The 22,813-nt window shown below is 63.9% G+C and overlaps 1 protein-coding gene across 1 annotated transcript; it reads left to right on the forward strand.

Annotated features, from left to right (window-relative positions):
- Positions 1 to 555: 555 nt before the first annotated feature.
- On the forward strand, positions 556 to 22,796 carry COL9A3 (collagen type IX alpha 3 chain). Its single transcript, XM_032461542.1, has 32 exons — positions 556 to 2,741; positions 3,323 to 3,391; positions 4,586 to 4,621; positions 5,263 to 5,334; positions 6,031 to 6,084; positions 7,217 to 7,252; positions 7,502 to 7,525; positions 7,753 to 7,806; positions 8,120 to 8,173; positions 8,583 to 8,624; positions 9,795 to 9,851; positions 10,265 to 10,318; positions 10,894 to 10,947; positions 11,207 to 11,260; positions 11,701 to 11,754; positions 12,134 to 12,187; positions 12,968 to 13,021; positions 13,934 to 13,987; positions 14,079 to 14,132; positions 14,292 to 14,336; positions 14,452 to 14,505; positions 14,577 to 14,630; positions 15,050 to 15,103; positions 15,213 to 15,284; positions 16,479 to 16,514; positions 17,104 to 17,148; positions 18,168 to 18,200; positions 18,411 to 18,557; positions 18,712 to 18,766; positions 19,225 to 19,407; positions 21,141 to 21,218; positions 22,116 to 22,796. The coding sequence occupies exons 1-32, from the start codon at positions 2,442 to 2,444 to the stop codon at positions 22,304 to 22,306; spliced, it is 2,277 nt and encodes a 758-aa protein (XP_032317433.1). The 5' UTR covers positions 556 to 2,441; the 3' UTR covers positions 22,307 to 22,796.
- The last annotated feature ends 17 nt before the right edge of the window (positions 22,797 to 22,813 follow it).

Below are 22,813 nucleotides of genomic sequence, written 5' to 3' on the forward strand. Positions count from 1 at the left end.
CTGTAGGCGCCGGGATGCAGCCCTCCCGGGCACACGTATGCCCCTGGAGGAATGCACCCTGCCCCCATGGTCTCCCAGAGCCTCTGGGGCTGGACATTTGGTCCCTTGGCTACCTTTTGTCACCGGCTCAAGAGTCTGGGGATTTGCGTACTGGTGCCTCGGGGGCTGGGTAGGGAAGCAGTGTTTGGGTGTGCCCTGACTTGGGGTTCAGTGATGTGCCTCTGGGAGCAAGCTCAGCTGTGCTCCGTCCCCTCTGTCCCTGGCCTGGCAGCCACAGCTGCCCGTCACCCCATCAGCCCTCCACACCAAGGCACAGCCTTCCCAGTATCCCCGGGGCCCTCAGACTTGGAGACCTGGTGTGGGAACGGTGTTCCACCCTCCCTGCAGCCCCCTCCCTGCAGGCCATGTTGACTGTCAGCATGACCTTGTCCCCTGAGCCAGCAGGGGGAAGAGACTTGGGGGAGCTGGAGGTCACACCTCCCCAGGGGAAGGAGGGGGGAGTGGAGTTCATTCTGGGGGTTCGGGGCTGTGACGAGGTTGATGGTCGGTTAGCTCCTGTCCTGCGGGGAGAGGGATGGGTACGCTGGGAGTCACTTTGGAAGGAGAGACCCTGAGTTAATTTTCATCAGTACTGGCATGGGTGGGGGTCTGCCCTTTGCCGCCAGCTCACCTTCCCCACTGCCCACCCCAGGCCGGCTGGAAGGGGTGGGACCCCAGGTGTCTGAACTCGGGTTTGGCCCAGGGGTGGAGTTTCCGCCACAGAAGAGAAATCCAGACACTGGGATGAGTGCTGGGTGTCCAGCACTGAGTCTCCAGCAGGTCCCAGTGACCCCAGTGGTCAGGGTCCTTGTCCAGACCGTTATGGGGCTCAGGTTCAGATGGAGAAGCTTGGCGCCTGAAGTGAGAAGTAGACCCCATTGGCATAACCCTGGGGGAGGGGGGCCTGTGCCCAGCAGCGGGGACTTGAGGAGCCTCAGGCAGCTTGGGCGCTCCTGACCCCCAAGCTTTGGGGAGACTGATGGCCCAAAGCAGGTGGGCAGTGACACCGGCCTCTGACAGGTAGGTGTGAGCCCCCTCCCCCCCATGCCACTGTGGCTGCTCTCCAGAGGGAGGGCGTTTCCCGGCAGCAGGTGGGAGAGTCTGCATGGAGCTGGGAGAGGGCTCCCAGGGCCGAGGGAGCGGGCTCCCAGGCACCAGGTCGCTCCCCTGAGCAACGCGAAGGCCGGCTAGGCTCCCGCCGCCGAGTCCGGTCCAGCAGGAGCTCTGTCCACGTGGGAGACGTGTGAGCACAGAAGGCAAGAGGGGCAGGGCTGCGCTGTGTGACCAGGCAGGAGGCCTCGGGGGTGGGGGGGGGTGGGGCAACTTGCCCGCCCCCAGCCCCACCCTGCTGCCTCTGAGGTTGTCCTGGGATGACTCAGACGGGAGTGGGGACACTCTGAGACGCTCTTGGCCCTTCCTGATTTAGTTCACCTTTCTGCTGGAGGGAGTGGCTGGGCCTGCGGAGTCGCCCACGGCCTCACCCAGCAGAGCAGGGAGGTTTTGCTCCCTGCACATCCCTGTCATCCACTCCCTCATGGTTAAGTCACATCGTGTCAGAAGTCTTGAGTTCCAGCCTGCAGAAGTGAAGCTCAGATAGGTGCTGTGGAGCTGAAGGCAGCGTTTCTCTGGGAGTTCTGAAGGTTCAGGTCCTGGGGCAGGGCCGGGCTCTGAGCACTCAGTGGGCTCTGTAGGTGGCCTGGATGTTTGAGTGTCCCCTAGGTCTCCCGGGCCCAGGAGTTGCCCCCGACCCTGCTGTTCCCGTGCCTTTCCAGGGTGAAGCGACCTTGCCCAAGTCTTCAGACCCCTGAGCTGTCAAGGCTCATGAGACACGGGAACAGCCAACACCGGCCTCTGAGCCCTGTTCATCCCAGGTTCCCTCAGGCCCCCGGGGGCACGGCCGTACATTCTTCCTCTGCCACCACTTTGCTCCTGGGGTCGGGGGTGCCACTGAGAGCCTGGCCTTCTCCAGTGCTGGTTCATGTGGACAGATCACTCAGTACAAGGTTAGGCGTAAGGGCGGAGGGAGGGGCAGACCTTCCAACCCTGCAGGGCCTGGGCTGTGTCCCACGGCAGGGCCCGCAGTGGGAACCAGGGTCGCGGTGGGCCCTGTCTGGCCCCTGGCACCGGCGTGCTCATGCTCTCCGGGGTTCTCCTGGGCCTTGGGTAGCCAGGGCCCCTCCCTCTCAGGGCGCTGGGGAGGAGAACGAGACTCGCCCACCCCAGCTACAGGACGGACGAGGACGGCCCCTTCTCCAAAGGAGCCCTTCAGCGCAGACTTCTCCCTCTCCGCAACCTGGTTGAGGACCAAGAAGGGAAAAGAGTCTTTTTCTTTTTGCTAAAAGGTGTATGTGTGTAGCTCAGCAGTCCCAGGATAATTTTAAACTCAGAAGCTGGCCAAAAAAATGCCACTGGGTTTCTTTTTCTTCCCCCTGGCTGGCTCGGCATTGAGGCACGCCGAGGCGCCGAAGCCCCCGCCCCTCAAGGTGGCCCCGGCTGAATGGGGGGCTTGTGTGAGGGCCGCTGGGGCGGGAACTGGCATCCGGCCCACCGCCCGCCCCGCCCGCCCCGCCAAGCTCGAGGCTGGCCGGGCCGCCGCCAGCGCCGCTCAGAGCGTGAGTGCAGCGATGGCCGGAGCCCCCGCCCTGGCCCTGCTCCTGCTCGGGCCGCTCCTGGCCGCCACCGTAACCGTGACCGAGGCGCAGGTGAGCGCGGGGCTGCAGGCGCACCAGGCTCGCGAGCGAGCGCAGCTTGGGCTGGGGGTGCTGTAGCTCTGCAGTCCAACGTCGAGCAGCGCTGCTGCCGGGGACAAGTCCCCCACCCCAGCTTCCTGAGGGAGCCAGGAAGCCCAGGGAGCTTGGGGACAGCCTTATCGCCCCACAGCCACCCCCCAAGCTGGACACAGGCTGGCCGTTGCCCAGCTGAGCCCCACGGATGCTTGGACACCTCAGAGTTGAGCCCAGGGGGCCTCCCGGCCTCTCCAGGTGGAGTCCAGCCTCTGCTAGCACTGCACCTCCACCGGAGAGGCACAATGTCGCCTTTGTTCCTGGCGGGATTCAGTCCGGGGCGCAGCCCTCCTGGCCAAGAGAGGATAGGCCAAGGCAGGGGACAGAGCCGAGGCCCTGGGGTCTCTGAGGGGGGCCGGGGGGCCCGGGGCACCGGCTGCAGCATTTCTCCAGACTGGGACGAGGGGACGCTCTTCAGGCTGACCAAATGGCCAACCAGGGGGCCCCATCCCATGCGAGACAGTGGGGTGCAGCTGTCTGAAGACATTTCTCTCTTTCAGAAAATGGGGCTTCGAGGCCCTCCCGGGCCCCAAGGGCCACCTGGGAAGCCGGGGAAGGACGGCATTGACGTGAGTTCAGGGGTGGGGAGGGCAGGGGTCCTGGGGGTTCTTGCTGTGGCCCCAGCCTCCCTGAGGCCCAGTGAGGAAGTGAACTGCACCTCCCAGGGCTGGGGGGTGTCTCTGTGGGCTGTGAAGCAGGACACGGCCAATCCTTGCTCCTCCTTGGGGAAGGCCCCCCACCCCCGCCCCAGGGACGGCCCCCCCAAAGCCGGTGGGGGGGGGCTCTGCAGTGCTCTTTGGAATGGAAATGTGGGCACTGTGGTGTGTGTCTCCGGGTCCCTGGAGGGGACCGTGCTCCTGTTTTCTGGGGATGAAGACGTGGGGCCTGCCCCCCCGGGGGGTCTTGTTGGGGGCTGCCAGGGGCTGGAGCCAGCCTTGGAGGGAGCGTGGGGGCTAGCTCTGCCCCAGAAATGGCGAACTCCAAGGGTGCCCAGGCTCAGTGTGGCCCAGGCAGCATGGGAGACAGATGAAGTCCGGTAGCTCCCACCCGACTTGGGTGAGAGCCGCCAGCCGAGCCACCTCCACGAAAGCCAGGCCCTCCAGGCCTCTCCCCCGGGTACCGTCCCCGGGTGGAGCCCCCCTTGGCCAGCCCTCGGCTGCCTCCTCAGTCCCCAGGGCCCCTGCCTGGCCCCTGATGGCCTTGAGTCTCCGTCCCGCCACCCCCTCCACAGGGCTATTGCTCAGTGCCGCCATGTCGAACCCTGGACCCAGGTGGCCTCCCCACGCCCCTCCCTACTCCTGGTGGGGCTGGGCATCCGGTAGTTTCTTCTGGGGACACTTCTACTTGAAACCTGGCCTGGAAGCCTTGGTTAAAAGGTCTCAGACCTAGTGGTCATCGAGGGTGGAGGGGGTGCTGGGGTGCCTTCCTGGTTCTCTGCGTGTCTGGGGGTCTGCCACCTCCGGCCAGGGTTCTGAAGTTTCTCAGGCAGGTGGAGGGGTGGGGGCTTCATGACGGGTCCCATCATCTCTGGGGTGTTGTCTTCCTGGGCCCCCAAAGCTGTGTGAGCCCCAGTGCAGCTCATCCCTCCCCCGGCCCCTGCCTCTGCGCCTGGCCCTAGAGCGGAGGTGCCCCCAGGTGTGGGTGACGGGGTGAGGGGCTCCCGTCTCGCCTCCTGGGGCCAGCCTCCAGGGCCCAGCTCTGCTCCCCTGGGGTGGAGTTTCCAGGGGACACTTGGTCACGTGTGGACGTCTCCCCTTCTGCAGGGAGAAGTTGGTCCTCCGGGTCTGCCTGGGCCCTCGGTGAGTGTCCCTGGCTGAGATGGGGGGCGGGGGTGGCGATCTACTTCCAGTCTGGAGGGGGGCGGTGGGCCCAGAACAGAGGGCTCATTGACACTGCTTCACAGCACGCTGGGCCCTGTGTCACCAAAGGGGAGGCCTCCGAGCAGAGGCAGAAGGGACGGGGCGGGAGAGGGTGCGTGGGACTGTGTCTCTGGGCAGGGTCTGGCCTTGAAGCTTCTTTGGGCCAGTGTCCCGGCAGGCCAGGGGAGGGGTCTGTTTCCCTGCCTGTCCGTCCCACGAGGGAGCCCTAACGAAGCTGTTCAGGCCCAGCTAGGAGCTGAGGGTTCTGGGCTCACTGAAGGTCCCAGAGAGTGACCCACTGGCCCTTCGCTGGGGAGGCTGAAGTGACCAGGGGGGCATCATACAGAATAAGGGTGGGAGGCAGCTGGAGAGGGTAGCCCTTACCCCGGGCCAGCAAGGGGTGGGCAGGTGAGCCCTAGCTGGGTCAGGGGCCACGGGGCAGCAGGGAGGGCCAGGCTTCCGGCGGAGAGGGGCCCATCTCGGATTGCTGGGTGCTTCCCGGCTGGAAAACACTTTTCTTCTTGGTGAAGGTCAAGGCTCTGGCCAGAGCTTTCCTCACGCCTCTGCCTTTCCCCTTACAGGGACTGAAAGGGGCCCCAGGCAAGCCTGGGAAACCAGGAGAGTCCGGGCTCCCGGGGCTTCCCGGTGTGGACGTGAGTGTGGCGGCCCCTCTCCTGGGCCTCCTTCCCCTCCCCCTCCCCCTCCCATTCGTGCTCCCTCGGCCGCCTCCTCCTCCTCCCATGAGCCCCGCTCAGCCTGGAGGGGCTCCATCCCAGCGCCCAGGAGTCAGGTTTAATTGCTGTTCTCCAGCTGGGCTTGCTCAAGCAGGAAACAAGAGGTCCCAAGCAGTCCCAGGAGGGTCTCCGGACGTCCCCCAGCAGGAGTCCCCTGGCCGTTGTCCCAGACTGTTAGTGTCTAGTCAGCCAGCAGACAGAGCCAGTGCACAGCAGAGGTGAAGGTCCCGCCAGCTCCTGCTTATCTGGGAACAAACGCCCATTATCCGTCCCGTCTGAGCCCGGCCAGCCGCGTCGGTCTGTCATCAGGGACTCAAGGCCTGGCCCCAGGACATGGAGCTTTGCTCACACTGGGGGGGGGGGGGGACCTGAGAGGTGGCTCTTCTGCCTGCTGGGCTTGCCAGCTCCAGCAGGTGTTCCCCTTGCTGGCTTCCCACGTATGTCCCCACCTCCCCGCTCCCCCAGCACACCAAGTGGACAGCGGATGGGGCCAGGAGAGGAAGGTGCCAGCCCGAGGGTCTTTGTGATCTCTGGACCGCTTTTAGTTAGGGAAGGGCCTATGGCTGGTCCTTCCCACGTGGCCTCACCAAGCCGACCTGCCTCCTCCTTTCCCAGGGTCTGACTGGGCAGGATGGACCTCCTGGACCCAAGGGCGCCCCTGGAGAACGGGTAAGGCAGGCACCACGTCCAGTGGCTTCGGTTCAGGAGCGAGGTCCCTGCCAGGGGTGGCCAGGCTGAGCACCATCTGTCCACAAGGTGTGGGTCTGGTGGTCCTGAGGGCAGCTGCCATGACTGGACTGGCCAGGCCTGGCCCCCCCCCCACCGTGGGGGGGTGGGCAGGAGGGCAGGTGGGCACAGGGTGGCTGGTGCCCTCTCCTGTCCCACGCCCCTTGCTGGTCAGAGCTGTCGAAGCGTTCAGACCTTGTAGGGCAGGCTGGTGTGGTTGGGGAGTCACCGCCCCACATGCTCTCCTCCTCCAGGTAAACTGCTGCTTCTCCCTCTGTGCCCACCCGAGGGGCCCGCGGTCACCCAGCCTGTCCCCTAATTCTGACCATTGTCCTTTGGTGCACCCCCTCTTCCTGATGCACCGACTCCTCTTCAGGAAAGCTTTCCCCTCTCTGGCTTCCAAGTGCAAAGCTGAGCCCAACGTTCCCTCTCCTTCCCCCTTTGGAGAAGTGACTGTCCCCCAGCCCTGGGGTGCACAGGGTGGGGGGCCAGGCGGGAGTCGGGGGAGCCAGGATGTAGCCCTGCTTTGGGGAACTCGGCTGTAGGAGTCGGAGACAAGGGAGAGAGTGGCCACCTGTGGCTGCAGGTCCTTTGGTGGTGCCGTGGGGGTGGGGGGCTGGGGGAGGTGGGGCAGCCTGGGGTAGGGGGTGGGGCCTCCCGTACAAGGACCTCTTCCTGGTGATGCAAGGCAGCAAGAGGACCAGGAGGGCCCTGGGTGGACAAGGCAGCTGCTGGAGGCCCACTGTGGGCCGAGGAGGCTGGAGGGCTTCCTAGCGGAGATGGGCGTCGGGCTCTTCTGTGTGGCTCAGGTCACCTGGTGTGGGCCTTCCTGGTGGCCCATCCAGACACAGCGCTCTCAAGAAGAGACCTTTTCTGGCTTTTCCTCAGCAGGATTGTTGGCAAAGGACTGGTCCCAGGCCACTGGGGCATCAGAGATTCCCCCCTTCCAGTCTTCTGTAAAATGGGGATCCCTTCCTCTAAGGAGATGGACTTGCGAGGGAAGGGAACAGGTCTGCAAACCTAGGCGAGGGTGCCTGGGCCCAGCCCACTCCTGACACGCTGTTTCCTTCTTCAGGGAAGTCTGGGACCCCCGGGGCCACCTGGGCTGGGGGTGAGTATTGTCTGCTCCCCAGTGGAGCTGGAGTTGCTGCAGGAGGTCGTGCACAGCCCTCTGTCTGTGGTCCCCTCTGCAGCTTCTCCTGGGGACTGTCCCCGGGGCTGCGGTCTGGGGTGCTCCTGGGCACCTCCCCCCAAGCATTCCTCCCCCATGACACACCTGATCAGCTCAGGGGGAAGTGGTGGGTGGTGGGCAGCCCCCTCCCATCCCCAGCAAGTTCTGACCCCATGCGTGGTGTTGCAGGGCAAAGGCCTCCCTGGACCCCCCGTGAGTACCGACAACCCTTGCGGCCCCCACCCGAGTGGGCACACCATACCCAGAGCCTGTTAACATGGCCGCCAGGTCCCAAACCATGGCTGGGGGTGGGGCTTCTGGGGGTGACAGTGACCTGACCCCCCACCCTGTGCGGGGACATGGGAGCTGGGTCTGAACTCCCCCTGGATCCTCAGAGCTCCTTGGGTGCAGACCCCCCATCTCTCACTTACCTCCCTCAGGGAGAGGCAGGAGTGAGCGGCCCCCCCGGTGGAATTGGCCTCCGGGGCGCTCCGGTAAGTGGCTGTCAGGATTCCCCCAAGTTCAACCGTCAGGGGGCTTTCCTTCCCTTTTCCCTGCCCCTCCCCCTCCCTTTTCCTCTGCCCCCCCCCCCCACTTCCTTTTCTGGTGAACCTTGCTGGCTGACTTTCTGGGACAGGGCAGACCCGCTCTCCGGACACACAGAGGACTCAGAGCAAGGCCAGGGCAGGGGAGGTGGGCGGTGCTGGGAGTGTCCCTATGAAGGCACCTTCGGGGCAGGAGAAGGAGCTGGTCCCCGCACTCAGGTGGGGGCTGGTCTTGCTCTGTCTAAGTCATAATCCCCCACAGGGACCCTCTGGACTCCCAGGCCTCCCTGGTCCCCCGGGACCTCCTGGACCCCCTGTGAGTACCGGGCAGGGGCCCCAGAGCTTCTCGGAGGAAGTCTCAGGCATAAATGACTGCATGGTGGGCTTGACTCCCTGCCCCCTGGCCCCTCAGCCCCAGGACCCACGCCCACCTGCGGATTCCCAGCCACACACCAGGCAGTGGCCGAGCCCAAGGCTGCAGCAGGGGCTGAGTCCACCGACCTGAGGCTGGTCCAGGGCTCGGGACTAGTGGCCACCCCACCCCAAGGGCAGGTGGTTTCTGTCATTGTCCACGTGCCCTGCAGGTTGGCCAGCAGCATCTAGCACTGACCACTGAGGGAGGAAGGGCCCCCGAGTCCCCTGGTGGTCCTGAGTGGTGGGTGGCGGGAAGTGAGGGGTAGGAGGGGTGGGCGGGCCATGTCAAAGTTGGTGTCTCTGTGTTCCAGGGTCACCCAGGGGTCCTCCCCGAAGGCGCTACTGACCTTCAGGTGGGCACATGCACCTTTTGTGAAGCCTTTTGTAGAGGTGCCTTTCTTGGTGGGAGGGGGCTCTGGCCCGATCCACCACCTTGGGGCCCCTCTTGGCAGTGCAGGAAGGCAGGGGTGTGGGGGCTCCATGCAGGTAGCACAGCTCTGGGTGCAGCTTCCCCTGCATCCTCCTCCCCCTCTGCTGGTCTAGCCCTGCACCGGCGCCCCCCCCCACCCCGCCCCACATGCGCAGTAGAGTGAAGCTAAATTAAGCAGAATCAAATGCTACACAGCCCCGCTCCTCTTGGGCACAGCTGCACTTGGAGTGATGTCAGCCACACGGGGTGAGTTGGGCAGCACTAGGGGACAGACAAAATACCTTCCCCATCATGGAAGGTTCCAGACTAGAGTTTGGGACCCACTTTATCTTGGTTGTTGAGCTTTACCGCTCGTGTGAAAAGAGAAACTGACTTCGGAGTGCTGGAGTTCACGGGCCTCGTGGGCACAGCTGTTCGCGGGCCGGGCCAGCCCCTGCCTCCACTGAGGAGTGGCTGTGAGCCCTTAAATGCAGAGCCCGGCCCCGCCCAGCCACCGTGCACCTGCCGGCTCTTCCCGCCCCCAGCCCGCATCCAAGCGCCTGATTGTTGGTGTCCCTGAGGGAGGGTTTGGGGATCTTCTGGAAAGAGGAGGGTGGCTGGGCCCCTGAAGCTGGTGGAGAGGGCGGAGTGGAGGTTGATGGCACCAGCTCTGCGCCAGGCCAGTCGTGGAATAATCCAGAAGCCCTGACGCTGCGCCATCCCTGGGTTTGCAGAGACCCAGGTGTGGCGCATCCTGCCCTTCCCAGTGGGCCCCTGTGCGCCCGAGGGAACCCGGCACAGCTGAGCCGCCGCTGGGGGCGGGCACGTGATGAAGGCCTCTTTGTGAGCCGGCGGCCCGCCACGCTGAATAAACAGCTGCTTTGAACCCTGGTCAGAGCCGGGGCTGAGAAACTGGAGCCGGGCTGGGAGGAGGCTGCCCGTGGCCTGGCAGTGCAGCGCCTCCCCGCACCCCGGGGCCAGCCCTGAATGAGGCCCTTTCTGGGCTCCCCAGGAGGCCCCCATGTAGCCCGAGGTCCCTCTCACCCATGTGGGATGGCCCATCTCAGGGCCCCTGTTTGTCCGGGAGGGGTCTGACCACTCTGTTTCCCAACAGTGCCCAGCCGTCTGCCCACCAGGCCCCCCAGGGCCCCCAGGAATGCCCGGGTTCAAGGTGAGCGACCCCCAAGGGTTGACTCAGACCCCAGCAGGAGGGAGTGGGCCCCCCACGGGGGGGTTGGAGGGGATTAGGAGTTGGGGGGACTCAGAAAGCCCGGTTCTAGGGTTGTTGCAGGAAGGAAGGGGGATCAGCGTCCTGCCCCGCCTGGGGGCCTTGCTCTGTCCCTGTCCCTCCGCAGCAGTGGTGAGCTGCTAGGTGCCAGCCTGGCTGCCAGGACCAGGGGGCACTGAGAGGTGGTATGGGGGCAAGCTGGCCTGGGGCCCCCAACCCCCTTCCCTGGCTCAGCCCTGCTCCTCTCAGCTGGGCCTCAGTTTCCCCACTTGGGCTGGTGGGCCGTGCAGGCCTTCGTTAGTGTGGGGCTGCTTGTGGGGTGGGTCTGTGACCGCTCACCCACCACGGACTTTCAGGGACCCACCGGCTACAAGGGGGAGCAAGGAGAAGTCGGCAAGGATGGCGAGAAGGTGAAGGCTGGCGGCTGGCGGCGCCCCTGGGGCGGCACATGGGGGGGGGCCTGGGACTCTGGCCTAGTTGGGCGGGAGGCGTGAGGAGGTGCTGGCCGCTCCGGGGGCACGCCCTGACGGAGCAGCGACGTGTCACGCCTCCCACGGGGCCTGGCTGGCAGAGCCAGGTGCCCTGGGGCAGGGTCTCTGTCCAGACTCCCCATCTGGCCTTACGTGGAAGCTCCCTGAGCTCGGGAGCCACGCCGCGGGCTGCAGAAGATGGGCTTCAGCCCAGTAGCCTCTGCCACCCTCCCCCCAGGGCTCCTGCCTGCAGAGGGCATCTGTCGGTCCTTACTCACAGGCTGGGTGTGCCCTAGCAAGGATGGAGGGGCCGCCCCAGCCAGGAGGAGGGGTCTGGGAAGGGCCGGAGTCCTCGCTGGGGTGCAGGACACAGTGCATCCTCTGTGGAGGAGGGCCAGTGCTCTCTTAGCCTTGGGGGTTCAGCTGTGAAGGGGACAACGCCCCCCACAGCAAGGGCTCGGGCGGGAGGTGGGGGGCAGTGGGCATCACCTCCACTTTCTCCTCCTCTCTCGTAGGGTGACCCTGGGCCTCCTGGGCCCCCTGGCATCCCGGGCACCGTGGGGCTGCAGGTGAGCAGAGGAGGGGTGGGACGGGTGGGGATGTGGGATGGGAGCCCCTTGGGCAGATCAGGGCTGTAAGGGACGGTCCACCAAGTCCCACAATGGGAACCAGGTTGGGGTCCCGCCTCTGCCATGTTGCTGGTCCCAGGTGTTGTGGTCCTCTGGCCGCTTCAGGGCCTGAGCTGGGCCCAGTGTTGGTAGGGAAGATCCCAGGGCCCTCGGAGGGGCTGCTGGCCCAGGTCTTACAGCTCCAGCTCTCTCCCTGCAGGGTCTGCGGGGGCTGCAGGGACTTCCAGGGCCGCTGGGACCCCCCGGGGACCGGGTAAGTCTGCAGCCCACAAGCACCTGGCCCTTGAGGGGCTGTGGGCCAGTCTGAGGTCAGGTGGTTGGGGGGCCACCTCCAGACGTCACATGGGCCCCACGAGCGTGAGTCCTCAGCAAGGGCCGTGGGTGGGCTGTGCGACGTCAGCAAGGCTGCCTCTGGTCCTCCATTCACTTGACCGTCCCCCAGACTGGGGCCTGTGAAGGCTTCAGTGCCTTAGGCCCAGGGGGATGGGGGGCAAATGGGGGCCAGTGGGGGGGTGGGGCTTGGCAAATGTGGGAGGGGGAAGTGACTTGGGGACCACTGGGTGGGTAATTAGGGAGGGGCCTGCTGGGGGCTCCGGTGGGGGGCTCCCAGGAGGGCCTCGACAGATTGCGCCAGCTACTCTGGGGGCCAGAGTGTCAGACGAGAGGCCTCAGATGTCCTTTTCTCCTCCACAGGGTCCCATTGGGCTCCGAGGGCCCCCCGGGATCCCAGGAGCCCCTGGGAAAGTGGTGCGTGTGTGTCTGGGAGTAGGGGGGTGGCCCTGGGAGGGCCCAGGCTCTCCAATCCCTTCCCCCCTCCCTCACTCAGACACTTCCCCCAGCCCCACTGGGCTGTGCCAGCCCTTCCCGGGGCGAAAACCGTCCCTTCCCGTCCCATGGGCACACCTGTGGGTCAAGTCGGCCAAGACAGTCAGTATGTCCTTCGTGGGAGATGTGCATTCTTTCTTTTTCCAGACGTGAAGGGAGGTGTGGTGAGCGCCCCTCTGGCTTCTGCGGCCCTCAGCACTGTCAGTCCTGCCCTTCTGACGCTGACCCCTGCCAGCACCCTCGGTCCAGCTCTCCCACCTTCTTGAGTTAACTCTCTCCCTGTCCCCCCTTGTCATTTCAGGGTGACAGAGGCGAGAGGGGCCCAGAGGGGTTCCGCGGCCCCAAGGGCGACCTTGTAAGTGAGAGAACCTGGCTGCTCTGGGTCCTTCCTCAGGAGGCCCTGGTCACGTGGATGGGGAGGGCATGCGGATGGCGTGTCCAGGGACGTGGGCAGCTGCCTTTCCCTGAGTGGGGGCAGTGAGCCTGGACAGTGCCAGGCAGGTTGGGGGCCCAGGCAGCCCCCCCGGGAGCCCTCCAGCCTCGTGGCCCCTGTAGCTCCTTGAAGCCACTGTCACCTAGCAAGCTCCTCTCTGGAGTGGCCGGGCCGGGGCCAGAGGACCACACTCCCAGGTGTGGCCTCTGACACCGCTGTCAAGGGGCCCTGGGCGGTAGGGCCTGACCTTGTGCCAAGGTTGCCCACCTGTGAAACGGAGAAATAGGGAGAATGGCTGGGATTAAGGGAGCATAAGTGAAGCTGAGATGGTTAAAGCATCTCCTGAAATGAAGTGACGTCTCCAAGCTGGCACTTGGCTATGGATGCCTCCAAGCCAGCCTCATCTCTTCTCCCCACATGAGCCTAGCGGCTGGAGGCCCAGGAGGTGGCCACGAGATGCCACAGCGTCCACAGGAGCCTAAGATAGCTCCCGGTTGATGGGCCTTTTCCCTGGAGGTCGGGATTGGCCATCGCAGCTGTCCCTGCCCTGCCCCAAACTCAACAGCCCCTGTCTAGAAAGTGGGGTGGGGCGCTCCACACATCAATGGCTCGAGTCTGATCTCCATTCCCCAGGACCTAGTGAGGTAAGCTGGGGGGTGCAGTCCCCACGGTCCTGACTGTGGACACTTGTGTGTCTTTTAGGGCAGACCTGGTCCTAAAGGTGTCCCAGGCATGTCTGGGCCAGGCGGAGAGCCGGTGAGTGCCCGTGGCCACTCCCTTTGCTTCCTGCCCTCTGTGATTGCTCCCCCTACCCCCGAGAATCCCTGGCCTCCCCCTTGGTGGGGGGGGGGCACTACGTGCAAGCGGCTGGCCCTCACTTGTCTCACGGCCCCACTGCGCGTCTGCAACAGCCCCTACCCACAGTTTCCGTCTTGCCTGAGGCTGCAGGGCCTTTTGCTGTCCAGTCTGCGCAGAGGTAGAGGATCTTGGTTGGAGCTCATCTGTATTCCAGGGGCACACAAGGGAGAGCTGGGGGGCATTCTGGGGGTCCTGGGTCCTGGCCCTTTGCACCTGTGTCCCCTCGTCTCTGCTACATGTCCCTGCCATTTGTCCCTGCTCAGCCCAGATCCACACTTCCTCCTGGACCCTCGATTCCCTCCCCACCTCAGCCCTAGGGGCACCCCCCTTGCTGTGGCAGCAGGGAGGCAGGGCAGAAGGCAGGGGATGAGGGAACCTGGCTGCTCTGCTGCCTTCCCTGCACGTGGCTTTGTCCCCAGTTCCAAAATCAGTGGAGACTGGGATTAGGTAGCCCTGAGCTGGAATCCTGGTTCCCAAGCCTGTTTCCCCATCTGTAAAGTGGGCACAACAGAACTCCCCTGGGGCACTGTGAAAAATCTGGGTGGATGTAGAGGGCAGCGTGTGGTCTGGATGCATCTCACCACCCTCCCCTGCGCTGTCTGAGGGCACACAGGTTACCACCTGCCTGCTAAGCCATGAGGCCACAGACACCCCACAGGACCACGCAGGGTCCGCTGGCCTGGGAGGAGGGGCAGAGCCAGTTCAGGGAGACAGAGCAGGGAGCTGCCTGGAGGAGGTGGCCTGGAGGGCGACCAGACTGGGCGGAGGGGCACACATTGCCTGCCAGGCCTCACCCCATCCCACCCCCAGGGCATGCCGGGCAAGGACGGCCGGGACGGCATGCCAGGACTCGACGGCGAGAAGGTTGGTATTGGCTGGCAGGCTGCAGAGAAGGGGTCTGAGGAGCGTTCAGCCTTGGGCCCTCAGCCTCCCATTTCCCCCCAATCTCACACAGGGAGAAGCTGGGCGCAATGGTGCCCCAGGCGAGAAGGGTCCCAGTGGGCTGCCGGTGAGTGCACATGGCCCAGGGACTCCCTGCCCATGGCGGGTCCCTGAGCGGGGGTGTGTGCAGGGCTCTGCACCCAGGGCCAGGGAAGCTGTAGGTGCCCCTCACCCTCAAAGGGTGCCCGGCAGCGCGTACCCCTGTCCTCTGTCCCCTGTCCTGCAGGGTCTCCCTGGACGAGCAGGGTCCAAGGGTGAGAAAGGAGAACTGGTACGTGGCTTCCTTCTCCCAAGGGAGCGGGAGGAGGGTGGCCACAGCCTGGCGCCTGGCTCCCGGCTGAAGGGGGCACGCGGGCAGACACTCAGGGCTCTCCCTTCCCCTGTAGGGCAGAGCTGGAGAGCTGGGTGAGGCTGGCCCTACAGGAGAGCCCGGTGTCCCTGTAAGTATCCACAGCCCTCGTCCCCAGCCCGAGTGTGTGGGCCCCGCTGACACGTCTGTCCCCACGTGCAGGGAGACGTCGGCGTGCCCGGGGAGCGTGGCGAGGCTGGCCACAGGGGCTCAGCGGTGAGTGGGGAGTGGAGTCTGGGGGTCGGTGGGCACAGGGCCATGGCTGAGGGGCCCGTTTCTGTGCGGGCAGGGGATGGTTTTGGATGCAGGAAGGACCGAACCCACGAAAGCTGGGACACGGTGCCAGCCACCCTGAGTGTCCTGCCCTGGAGACCTTCGTGCTGAGGGAGCAGCCTCAGCCCCGGGAGGCGCAGTGGAGAAGCCCCAAGCCTCATGGCCCCGGGTAGCCCCAGAGCCTTGGGAGGCCCAGGGCACTGGTGCCTGGCACCAAGTCTGGCTGACGCATGGGGTCTGAGGAGGTGCCCTCACCTCTCTCCCCAGCAGCGGGGCCGATGGCCGAGGACCAGCTCCCGTGTCTGTCCCAGCCCCCTGCGGGGGAGGCAGACCTGGACTCATGCTCTCCTTCTGTCTTTCAGGGGGCTCTGGGCCCACAAGGCCCTCCGGGGGCCCCTGGAGTCCGAGGTTTCCAGGTGGGTGAGGTTTGGGGCTGGGGTATGTGCCCCGGTGGGCCAGCGGGGCTGGGAGGGGTCTCCGCTGGGTTCCCTTGTGGGTGCCGACGAGCTGCATCCTTGTCCGTAGGGCCGGAAAGGCAGCATGGGAGACCTCGGCCTGCCAGGCCCTCAAGGCCTGCGAGGCGACGTGGGCGACCGGGTAAGTGGCTGTCCCAGCGGGAGTGTCCTGACCCCACACCCCGCACCCCACCGCCCACAGCCCTGGGGGCCATGCAGGGACACCGCGCCCTGTAGGTGCCCTGTGGGCAGACACTGCATCTGCCGGTTTCAGCTGGGGGCTGACTTGGCACAGGTTACCTCGCTCAGAACTACCGTCACTGTCACTGCTTCTCACCTTCTGAGACTCTCCTTGCGGTCTTCCCATAGCCGGCAGGTTCACTGTGGGGCCCTGCTTGCCCTGTAACGTTCAGGACGTGGTGGGCCTGGGCCGGGGGGTGGTCGCCGTGTGACCAGGCAGCCGAGGGGCCTCCAGGAGGAGGCCATGGGCCTGCATCTCTGCTCCCGCCCAGCCACATGGCACCAGGCCCCTGGGAACCCAAGAGTCCGGCTTGGCTGCCTGCCTGTCCACCCCGTCAGCAGCGACAGGGGCCCAGGCACCCCTTCATCCAGGGCACTGTCGAGGCCACGGAAACCACCGGCCTGGGGCTGGGACAGTGGGCCCTTCATTAGCCTCCAGCCAGGAAATTCCAGGGGTCGGGGACATGCCAATGACACCAGGGCCTCCAAAAGGTGGAGAGGGAGGCCCCAGGCACTGTGCCTGGCCCCGTGGGGGTGCGGGGCCAGGTACTGGATCCCCCAACCCCCACCCTCACCCACGTTTTGAGATCACAGGAGAGTTCCACACCTTTTGCCCTTTGGGTGGGTTCTTACTCGCGCTGCTATCTGAGCAACAGACGATTTTTAACATTTCAGGGGCGACCCTGGCAGTACCCAGCCACGTCCCTAATCCCACAATCCACGGGGAAGATGACTCACAGGCAACTCTTGGCCCTGACTCAGCAGCTCCCCTGCTTACCCCGAGGTCACCCCAAGGCCGTGTGAGTGGCAGGGCCACGCAATGACCACTGTCGCCAACACGGCCGAGCTTAGAGGCCTCGCTGCCCCCGGCAGGGCCCATGAACCACTGTGGTGCTGCACGCGGGCAGTGCTAGGAGCCCCTAGGAAGACAGGGCTTCTACCAGGAGATCCTGCAGCCCTCGGGACAGGCCCCAGGCAGCATCCTGGTGGGAAGCTGTGTCCACGGGAGCCTGGCCCCGTCCTGGGTCCAAACCGGGCTGCAGGTCACCTCAGGGACACCTTGTGACCTCTCTAATGCTGACCTTTCTCTGCTCAGGGCCCTGGAGGAGCCGCAGGCCCTAAGGGAGACCAGGTGAGCGGGTGGTCAGGTCAGGTGTGGGGCGGCTGTGTCTGCTGGGGTCTCCCTCCCGTATGTCCCCCCAAATCCCCCTCCCCCACCGCCCCTCCCCCCTCATCCCTCTCCCCTCTCCCTCCTTCTGATTTTGTCGTTGGCTCCCTCCTGCTCCCTCCAAGTTGACAACTCTGGGCACCCAGCCCCGGACACTGCGTGCAGCCTTCCTGGGTGTAAACGGCAGGGCCACCAGCCTGATGTCACTGATTGGCTCCTGGGTGCGAGAGTGGCTGCCTCGCCTGGGTGGCGCATCGGGGACCCTCAGAGGTGGGGGGTGGGAGTGTATCACCTGCTGATCGGTCTGGGTTCCAGGCCCCTGTTTGCAGGAACAGATTAAAAATTCGTTTCTCTCTCTGGAAAGGCCCAGGGGTGGGGGCCTGCACTGTTGCAGCTCTGCGTCTGACTCCCGGTAGCGCCCAGTCTCTAGAACAATCTACACCCACCAAGGCTCTGCTCTGTGCCCACCTGGGCCTGGGTCTCAGGCACCAGCTCCCACCAAGACTGGGGACGGTGGCGTGGACGGTTCTTCAACGTTCGGGTGTCGTTTCAGGGCATTGCGGGCTCGGACGGTCTTCCTGGGGAGAAAGGAGAGCCGGTAAGTGTGACTGAGCTGACCTCACTTTTGTTAACGGCAGAACGAACCGCTGTGTTGGGAGGTGGGGGAGACGGGCAGACTGCAGATCCAGGCAGCAGAACCAGAGGCTCCGCAGAGGGTGGGAGTGGCAAGCTCAGTGTCCGGGGCCAGCCAAGGCCCTGGCCGCTGACCGGCCCCCGAGGCAGAGGGCGGGGCCCGCGCCGTCCTCAGGAGAGGCAGCCCCGGCCTGCGGCGGGGTGTCTCCCTCTCCTCCTCCTCGGGGGAAAGACCTGGCTCCCACGTGGCCCGGGTTTCTAGTTCTGTCACTGAGCCTTTCCTCAAGTCTGGACGAGACGGAGATGGCTCGGCCCCAGGGACCCTCGTCTGCGGCAGGACTGTAGTCCAGTGCGGACTTTCACATCTCTAGCCAAGACCATCACAGTCATGTGTGTGTGCTTTATTTCGGTGATTCCCAGACAGCCCTGACACACGGGACCCAGGGAACCCACCTCCCGCTGATCTGCTGTGGGGCGGGCCGTGCAGAGACCTGGGAGCGACTTACCCCTCAGGCCCTGCGAGCTGGAAAGCCGGGGCAGCCTGGGCTCTCCCACCAGGCAGTGACTGCGACACGGACTGTCGGGCTGGGGCCGTGTCCCCGTTTACCTCCCACCAGGCAGCTTCCTGAGGACACAGCTGGAGGAGGGGGCCTTAGGCACAGGTGCTGGCAGTGCCGCCTTGTGTGTGACAGCAAGACATGGTGAACGTGGACAGAAGGCACCACACAGCTGCGGCTCACGCTCCTTAGAGGAGAGAAATCTAAAGAGTCGGTAGCCACACCGCAACCTCAGAACCTAAGACCCAGACCTCGGGCACGGGAAGCACCCCTGGGGGTGCTGGATGCCGTCAAGGAGCAGCTGCACGGGCCACTTGGTTTTTCCCTCATCCCCGGCTGACAATGTGCTAGACTGGTACCTTGGGAACCACTGCCCACCTGACTAATGATGTGCGAGCAATTAAAATGAGCAACTTCTCTTTTGCAGGGTCCCAGTGGCCCTGTTGGACCCAAAGGAGAGGTGAGTGCCTGGCAGACATTCCAACGACAAAATCCCAAGGAGCCCGTTGGCTTCTCGGGCGCCTCTGGCCGCTGGGCCGGCCTCGGGCCTGATAGATGTGCACATCACAGAGGCCTGCTCTGCCCAGAAGTCGGACATCCCTGGCCTGGGGGGTGCGGCCCGTGGGGGTGGCTCGGCCCCCACCCATCTCTCCCCGCGTTTTCTCCCCAGTCTGGCAGTCGAGGGGAGCCGGGCCCCAAAGGCATCCAAGGTCCCAACGGCACCAGCGGCGCAGAAGGTGTCCCAGGCCCTCCCGGCCCCGTGGGCTTCCAGGGTGTTCGAGGCGTGCCTGGCATCACGGGGAAACCGGGCGTCCCGGTACGTCTCTCCTTCCCTCTCCTGAGCCCGTGCCACCGGCCTCGGGCTTTTACTGGGTTTAGGTCGTGCTTTTTGCTGGACGATCAGGTTACTTTTCAGAGTTGACAGTGGGGGCGCCCCCCCATAGGCTGACGCGCTTTGGGGTGAATTTCAGGGGAAAGTAGCCAGTGAGCAGCACATCCGGGAGCTGTGCGCGGGCGTCGTCAGCGGTAAGTGCTCCCGTCCTGGGCGTGGGCGGCCCCTGCCCGGCCCCCTGCCCCCCCCCCCTTTCCGAACCAGCTGAGCCCTGGGCTGACTCACACTTGTGGTCCTCGGGGGTCTGTCCACACCGGGTAAGGCTCCCTCCCCGCAGGGTTATCGCGGTGCTGGTGCCCGGTGGACTTCTCAGGGTCCCCTGGGTGCAGTCACAAGGGGCAAATAATCGTGCCCTTTGGACTCTGGCTGACCAGGTGGGCAGCTCCTGGCCTCCGAGTCACAAGCCTTTAAAGAGCTCCTTCTGGGCCTGTGGTTCACTCTGATACACCAAGCCCTAAGCGCATTTATTATGCACCTGAATCAGTCAAAGCCTTTTTGAATCGATAGACAAACTTCCTTTGAAAGGCAGTACCTTTGTGCTGCACAGAACGTTCTTCTGCTGAAAAATGCTTTATCTTCCTTTTCCCAAAAGAGCAAATTGCACAGCTGGCTGCTCACCTGAGGAAGCCCTTAGCACCGGGCTCCATCGGTCGGCCTGGTCCCGCTGGTCCCCCTGGCCCCCCCGGCCCTCCTGGCTCCATTGGTCACCCTGGTGCTCGAGGGCCCCCTGGATATCGGGGTCCCACCGGAGAGCTGGGAGACCCCGGCCCCAGAGGTGAGTGCCATTGGCCCCCCCCCAAGTGGCTAATCCACTGGGGGCAGCCCCCAGGCCACATCATGAAACCCACCCCCTCCACAGAGAGATGCTGCCCCCCTCGGGGACAAGGGACGGAAGAGGACCTGAGGGGAAACTGGCTTGAAGTCACCCGGACACGAGCCAGGGGCCTTCCGTCCTTGACCATCTGTGTCTGACCCGCGTCTGAGTGGCCTCGGTGCTCCCCTTGTCCCCGCGGCTCCCCTAGAAAAGCGGGGGGTCAAGCCACTGCAAGAAGCCACCTCGGGGTGAAGCCCTTCGTGCACGGGGCCCGCTCCGTTCATTCCTTGCCAGGCCCCAGGGATGACGGCACCTCTCGAAATGCGACATTTTCCTCAAACACCGCTAGAACACCGTTCAGGGGAGGCAGGGTGGATAAAACTGTGAGGGATAAGTCAGCAGGAGCCCTATTTATACGGAGCAGCACGCACCTTGATGAAGACTGGCATATAGGAATATTTGTGGCAAAAGGCAAAAATGGTAAACTTCAGAAGGCCACGGTGAGGACCATGCACAACTAGGGGAAGTAACTTAGAAACGAGGCGGAGGTCTCGACCCACGTGCGGCGCTGTCCGTGCGGCTGTCCAGACAGCACAGCTGGGAACCGCTGGCCACGAACCGCTTCCCAAACGGCTAACGTTTACTTCGTTTTCAAATTCTAAGTTGGCCACCATCGTCAGCCTGCGTTCAGTCAGCTAGACTCAGGGCCCAAGTGAAGGATTTAAAGCTCATGCTTCCGGTTCATCCCAAACTGCTGACCAAATAATTTTCTGTTTCTCAAAAACAGCTTAAGCAAAAAGCTCCCAAGGGAAACTGACTTCTGTGGGCTTCTTTCTTCATCTGTGAGGTTAAATTCAAACACTTCGGCAGGTGGGAGTCCTTCCGTAACTAGGGGTTCCGTTTCATTACTCTGAAGACACTTAGAGACGCATCAGTACCAGGGGCAAAGGTGTCAAACACACCTTCTCATCCCAGATGCGACGTTCACCCCCAATTGACCATCAGGCAGCCTCCTGTTTCCTTGGAGAGTCTGAGTCCCAAGTGTCTCCAGCCGTCTGTGCCAGTATACAGCATGTCAGCGAGGGCGGCCTTCAAGGGACCAAACAGGGCAAGTTTTCCCTAAGTAGGGATCTGAATGCCTTTAAGACTTTTGAAAATAAAATCCAAAAATAGCATTAATCACCTTTACTGGCTCTCAGAAAAACTGCAGGTCGGCATTAAGTGCAGCCACACTCCAGCCCGGGGTCAGGTGTGTCCCCTGGGGCACTTGCCCCCTCGGTCGGTCCTTCCATCAGTCCAGCGGCCCAGGGACGCCCAAGGGCCTCGTCTGAATTGGAAGCCACCGTCACCGCTGGGCATCCCTCTCCCCCGGGGCCAAGGCAGGTCAGGGACCTGCTCCCAGCCCGGCCCAGGGCCTGGGCTCCTGACCCTGTGTAGAGGGTGTGCTACCTCAGGCATAAATACTTCCAACAAACTAGAAATCCGTCAGGAGTGCTGCTCTGACACCCCGAGTCTGGGGGAGGGTCATGGTCAACCTCCATCGAGCCCACACTCTGCTGTGTCTTCTTCTAAGAGTCTCAATTCAGCAAAAAGCAGGCGCCCTACCTGTGAAAAGCTGGGAGGGCGCTCCCCGCAGAAGTCCTTCTGGAAAGTTGAATCGGGTCTTCTAAGTGTGTGTCCTGTGCCTTTGACAGGAAGCCCAGGGGACAGAGGAGACAAAGGCTCGGCTGGCGAGGGCCTGGACGGGCCCGACGGAGAGCAAGGGCTCCGAGGTAAGAGGCCCTGGCCACGCGCGTGCCTCCGTCCTGACACCTCCCCCCCCGCCACGCGCGCGCTTCCGTCCTGACACCTTGTCGCTAAGCGCGTCTCGCCGACCGAGGCACAGCCGCTTCCTCCTGGCAAGGCACTCTTAGAGGCGAGGCTAGGACCTGCTTTCATAGCCGCTTGAATATGTAGTTTCACCCATGAACAGATCGACCCGTGTCGGCTGCAGTTAAGTAGATTCAGTTCAATTCTAGCCAAGTAAAGCCATTTAGTATCTATTTCAGCTAAATTCTAACCAAATTTTCTCTTAATTGACCCACACGTGCCTTGATGTTTAAATTTTTAACGTGGAATAGAAATGCTCTGCCGAGAGGGAGGAGGCCAGGCCCAGCGGGGTCCCTCCCTCCCGTCAGCCCAGCGCCTTCCCCGCCCCGCTCCACCTCCTCGGCCCCAAACACCTGGGCCCTGAGGCTGTTCCCCAGGTTCTCGGCTTCTCCTGCCGTCTATCTGCTCAGGGCCACCACCTCGCAGGGGCCTCCTGCCTCACTCACACTCAGTGCTCCCCTGTGGTGGCCACCGTCATCGTCACCACGCCACCCCCAGGCACCCCCTCTCGCTCACCCCAGACCCACACTTCACACGGCACCGCCAGGCGGCCGTACTCAGGACCGATCCCGACTCCCGCACCCTGCAGCTCGCCCACGTGGCCTCTCGCCGCAGCTGCCACGTCGCCCCCGTCAGGCCTCTGTCCTCACTGATGTCCTAGCCCAAGCGTGCCGCCCCTGGGCCACCCCCAGAGTTAAGGGACAAGCTAGGGAAACCCAAGGGTTGGGATGGCATGCTGAAGGGACGGGCCACTCCCTCCTCCTCCCGTGTCTACACTCACCTCCCTGGTCTGTCTCAAGGACCACAAGGCGTGCCTGGCATCAGCAAGGACGGCCGGGACGGGGCCCCCGGCGAGCCTGGCCTCCCCGGCGATCCCGGGCTCCCCGGAGCTGTTGGTGCTCAGGGGACCCCCGGAATATGCGACACCTCTGCCTGCCAAGGAGCCGTTATGGCAGGGGGCGTGGAGAAATCCGGTCCCCGCAGTTCCTGAGACACAACTTAAGGACGAGAGTGAGAAAGTGATGTCAGCTGAAGCAGCGAGCTCTGGAGGGGTGCCACGGGGGTCCTCTCTGGGGTTAAGGAGCAGGCGACGCAAGGCCCTGCCGCCCAGCCAGGCCTTCCCGCTGCTCCTCCACATCTTTGGTGGCTGCCGCCAGGCACCTGGTCCCCGAGAGCATCCCCACTGAGCCGTGGTCGAGAGTGTTCTGACTACGTGTGTCCACGACGGTCCATTCGGCTGTAACATCGTACCTCAGACACAGGCCTGTGTAATAAATCATCAGCCCAGAGTTTGAGAGGAACGCAGTGTGTACACACAGGAAGTTCTGTACAATTCCACGAGAGAAAAATACCCAACTTGTTTACGAGCATTTGTGTAAAGACTAAGATATAATCCCAGTAAATCGATGTATGAGGTTTTCAGATTAAGACTGGCCACAGTATTATAAAAAATAAAGAATTTAATGTCTGACGCCCTTCCATACAAAGGTCTAGTCTG

The sequence above is a fragment of the Camelus ferus genome, chromosome 19 (genome assembly GCF_009834535.1).
Source record: "Camelus ferus isolate YT-003-E chromosome 19, BCGSAC_Cfer_1.0, whole genome shotgun sequence".
In the NCBI taxonomy this organism is placed as follows: Eukaryota; Metazoa; Chordata; class Mammalia; order Artiodactyla; family Camelidae; genus Camelus; species Camelus ferus.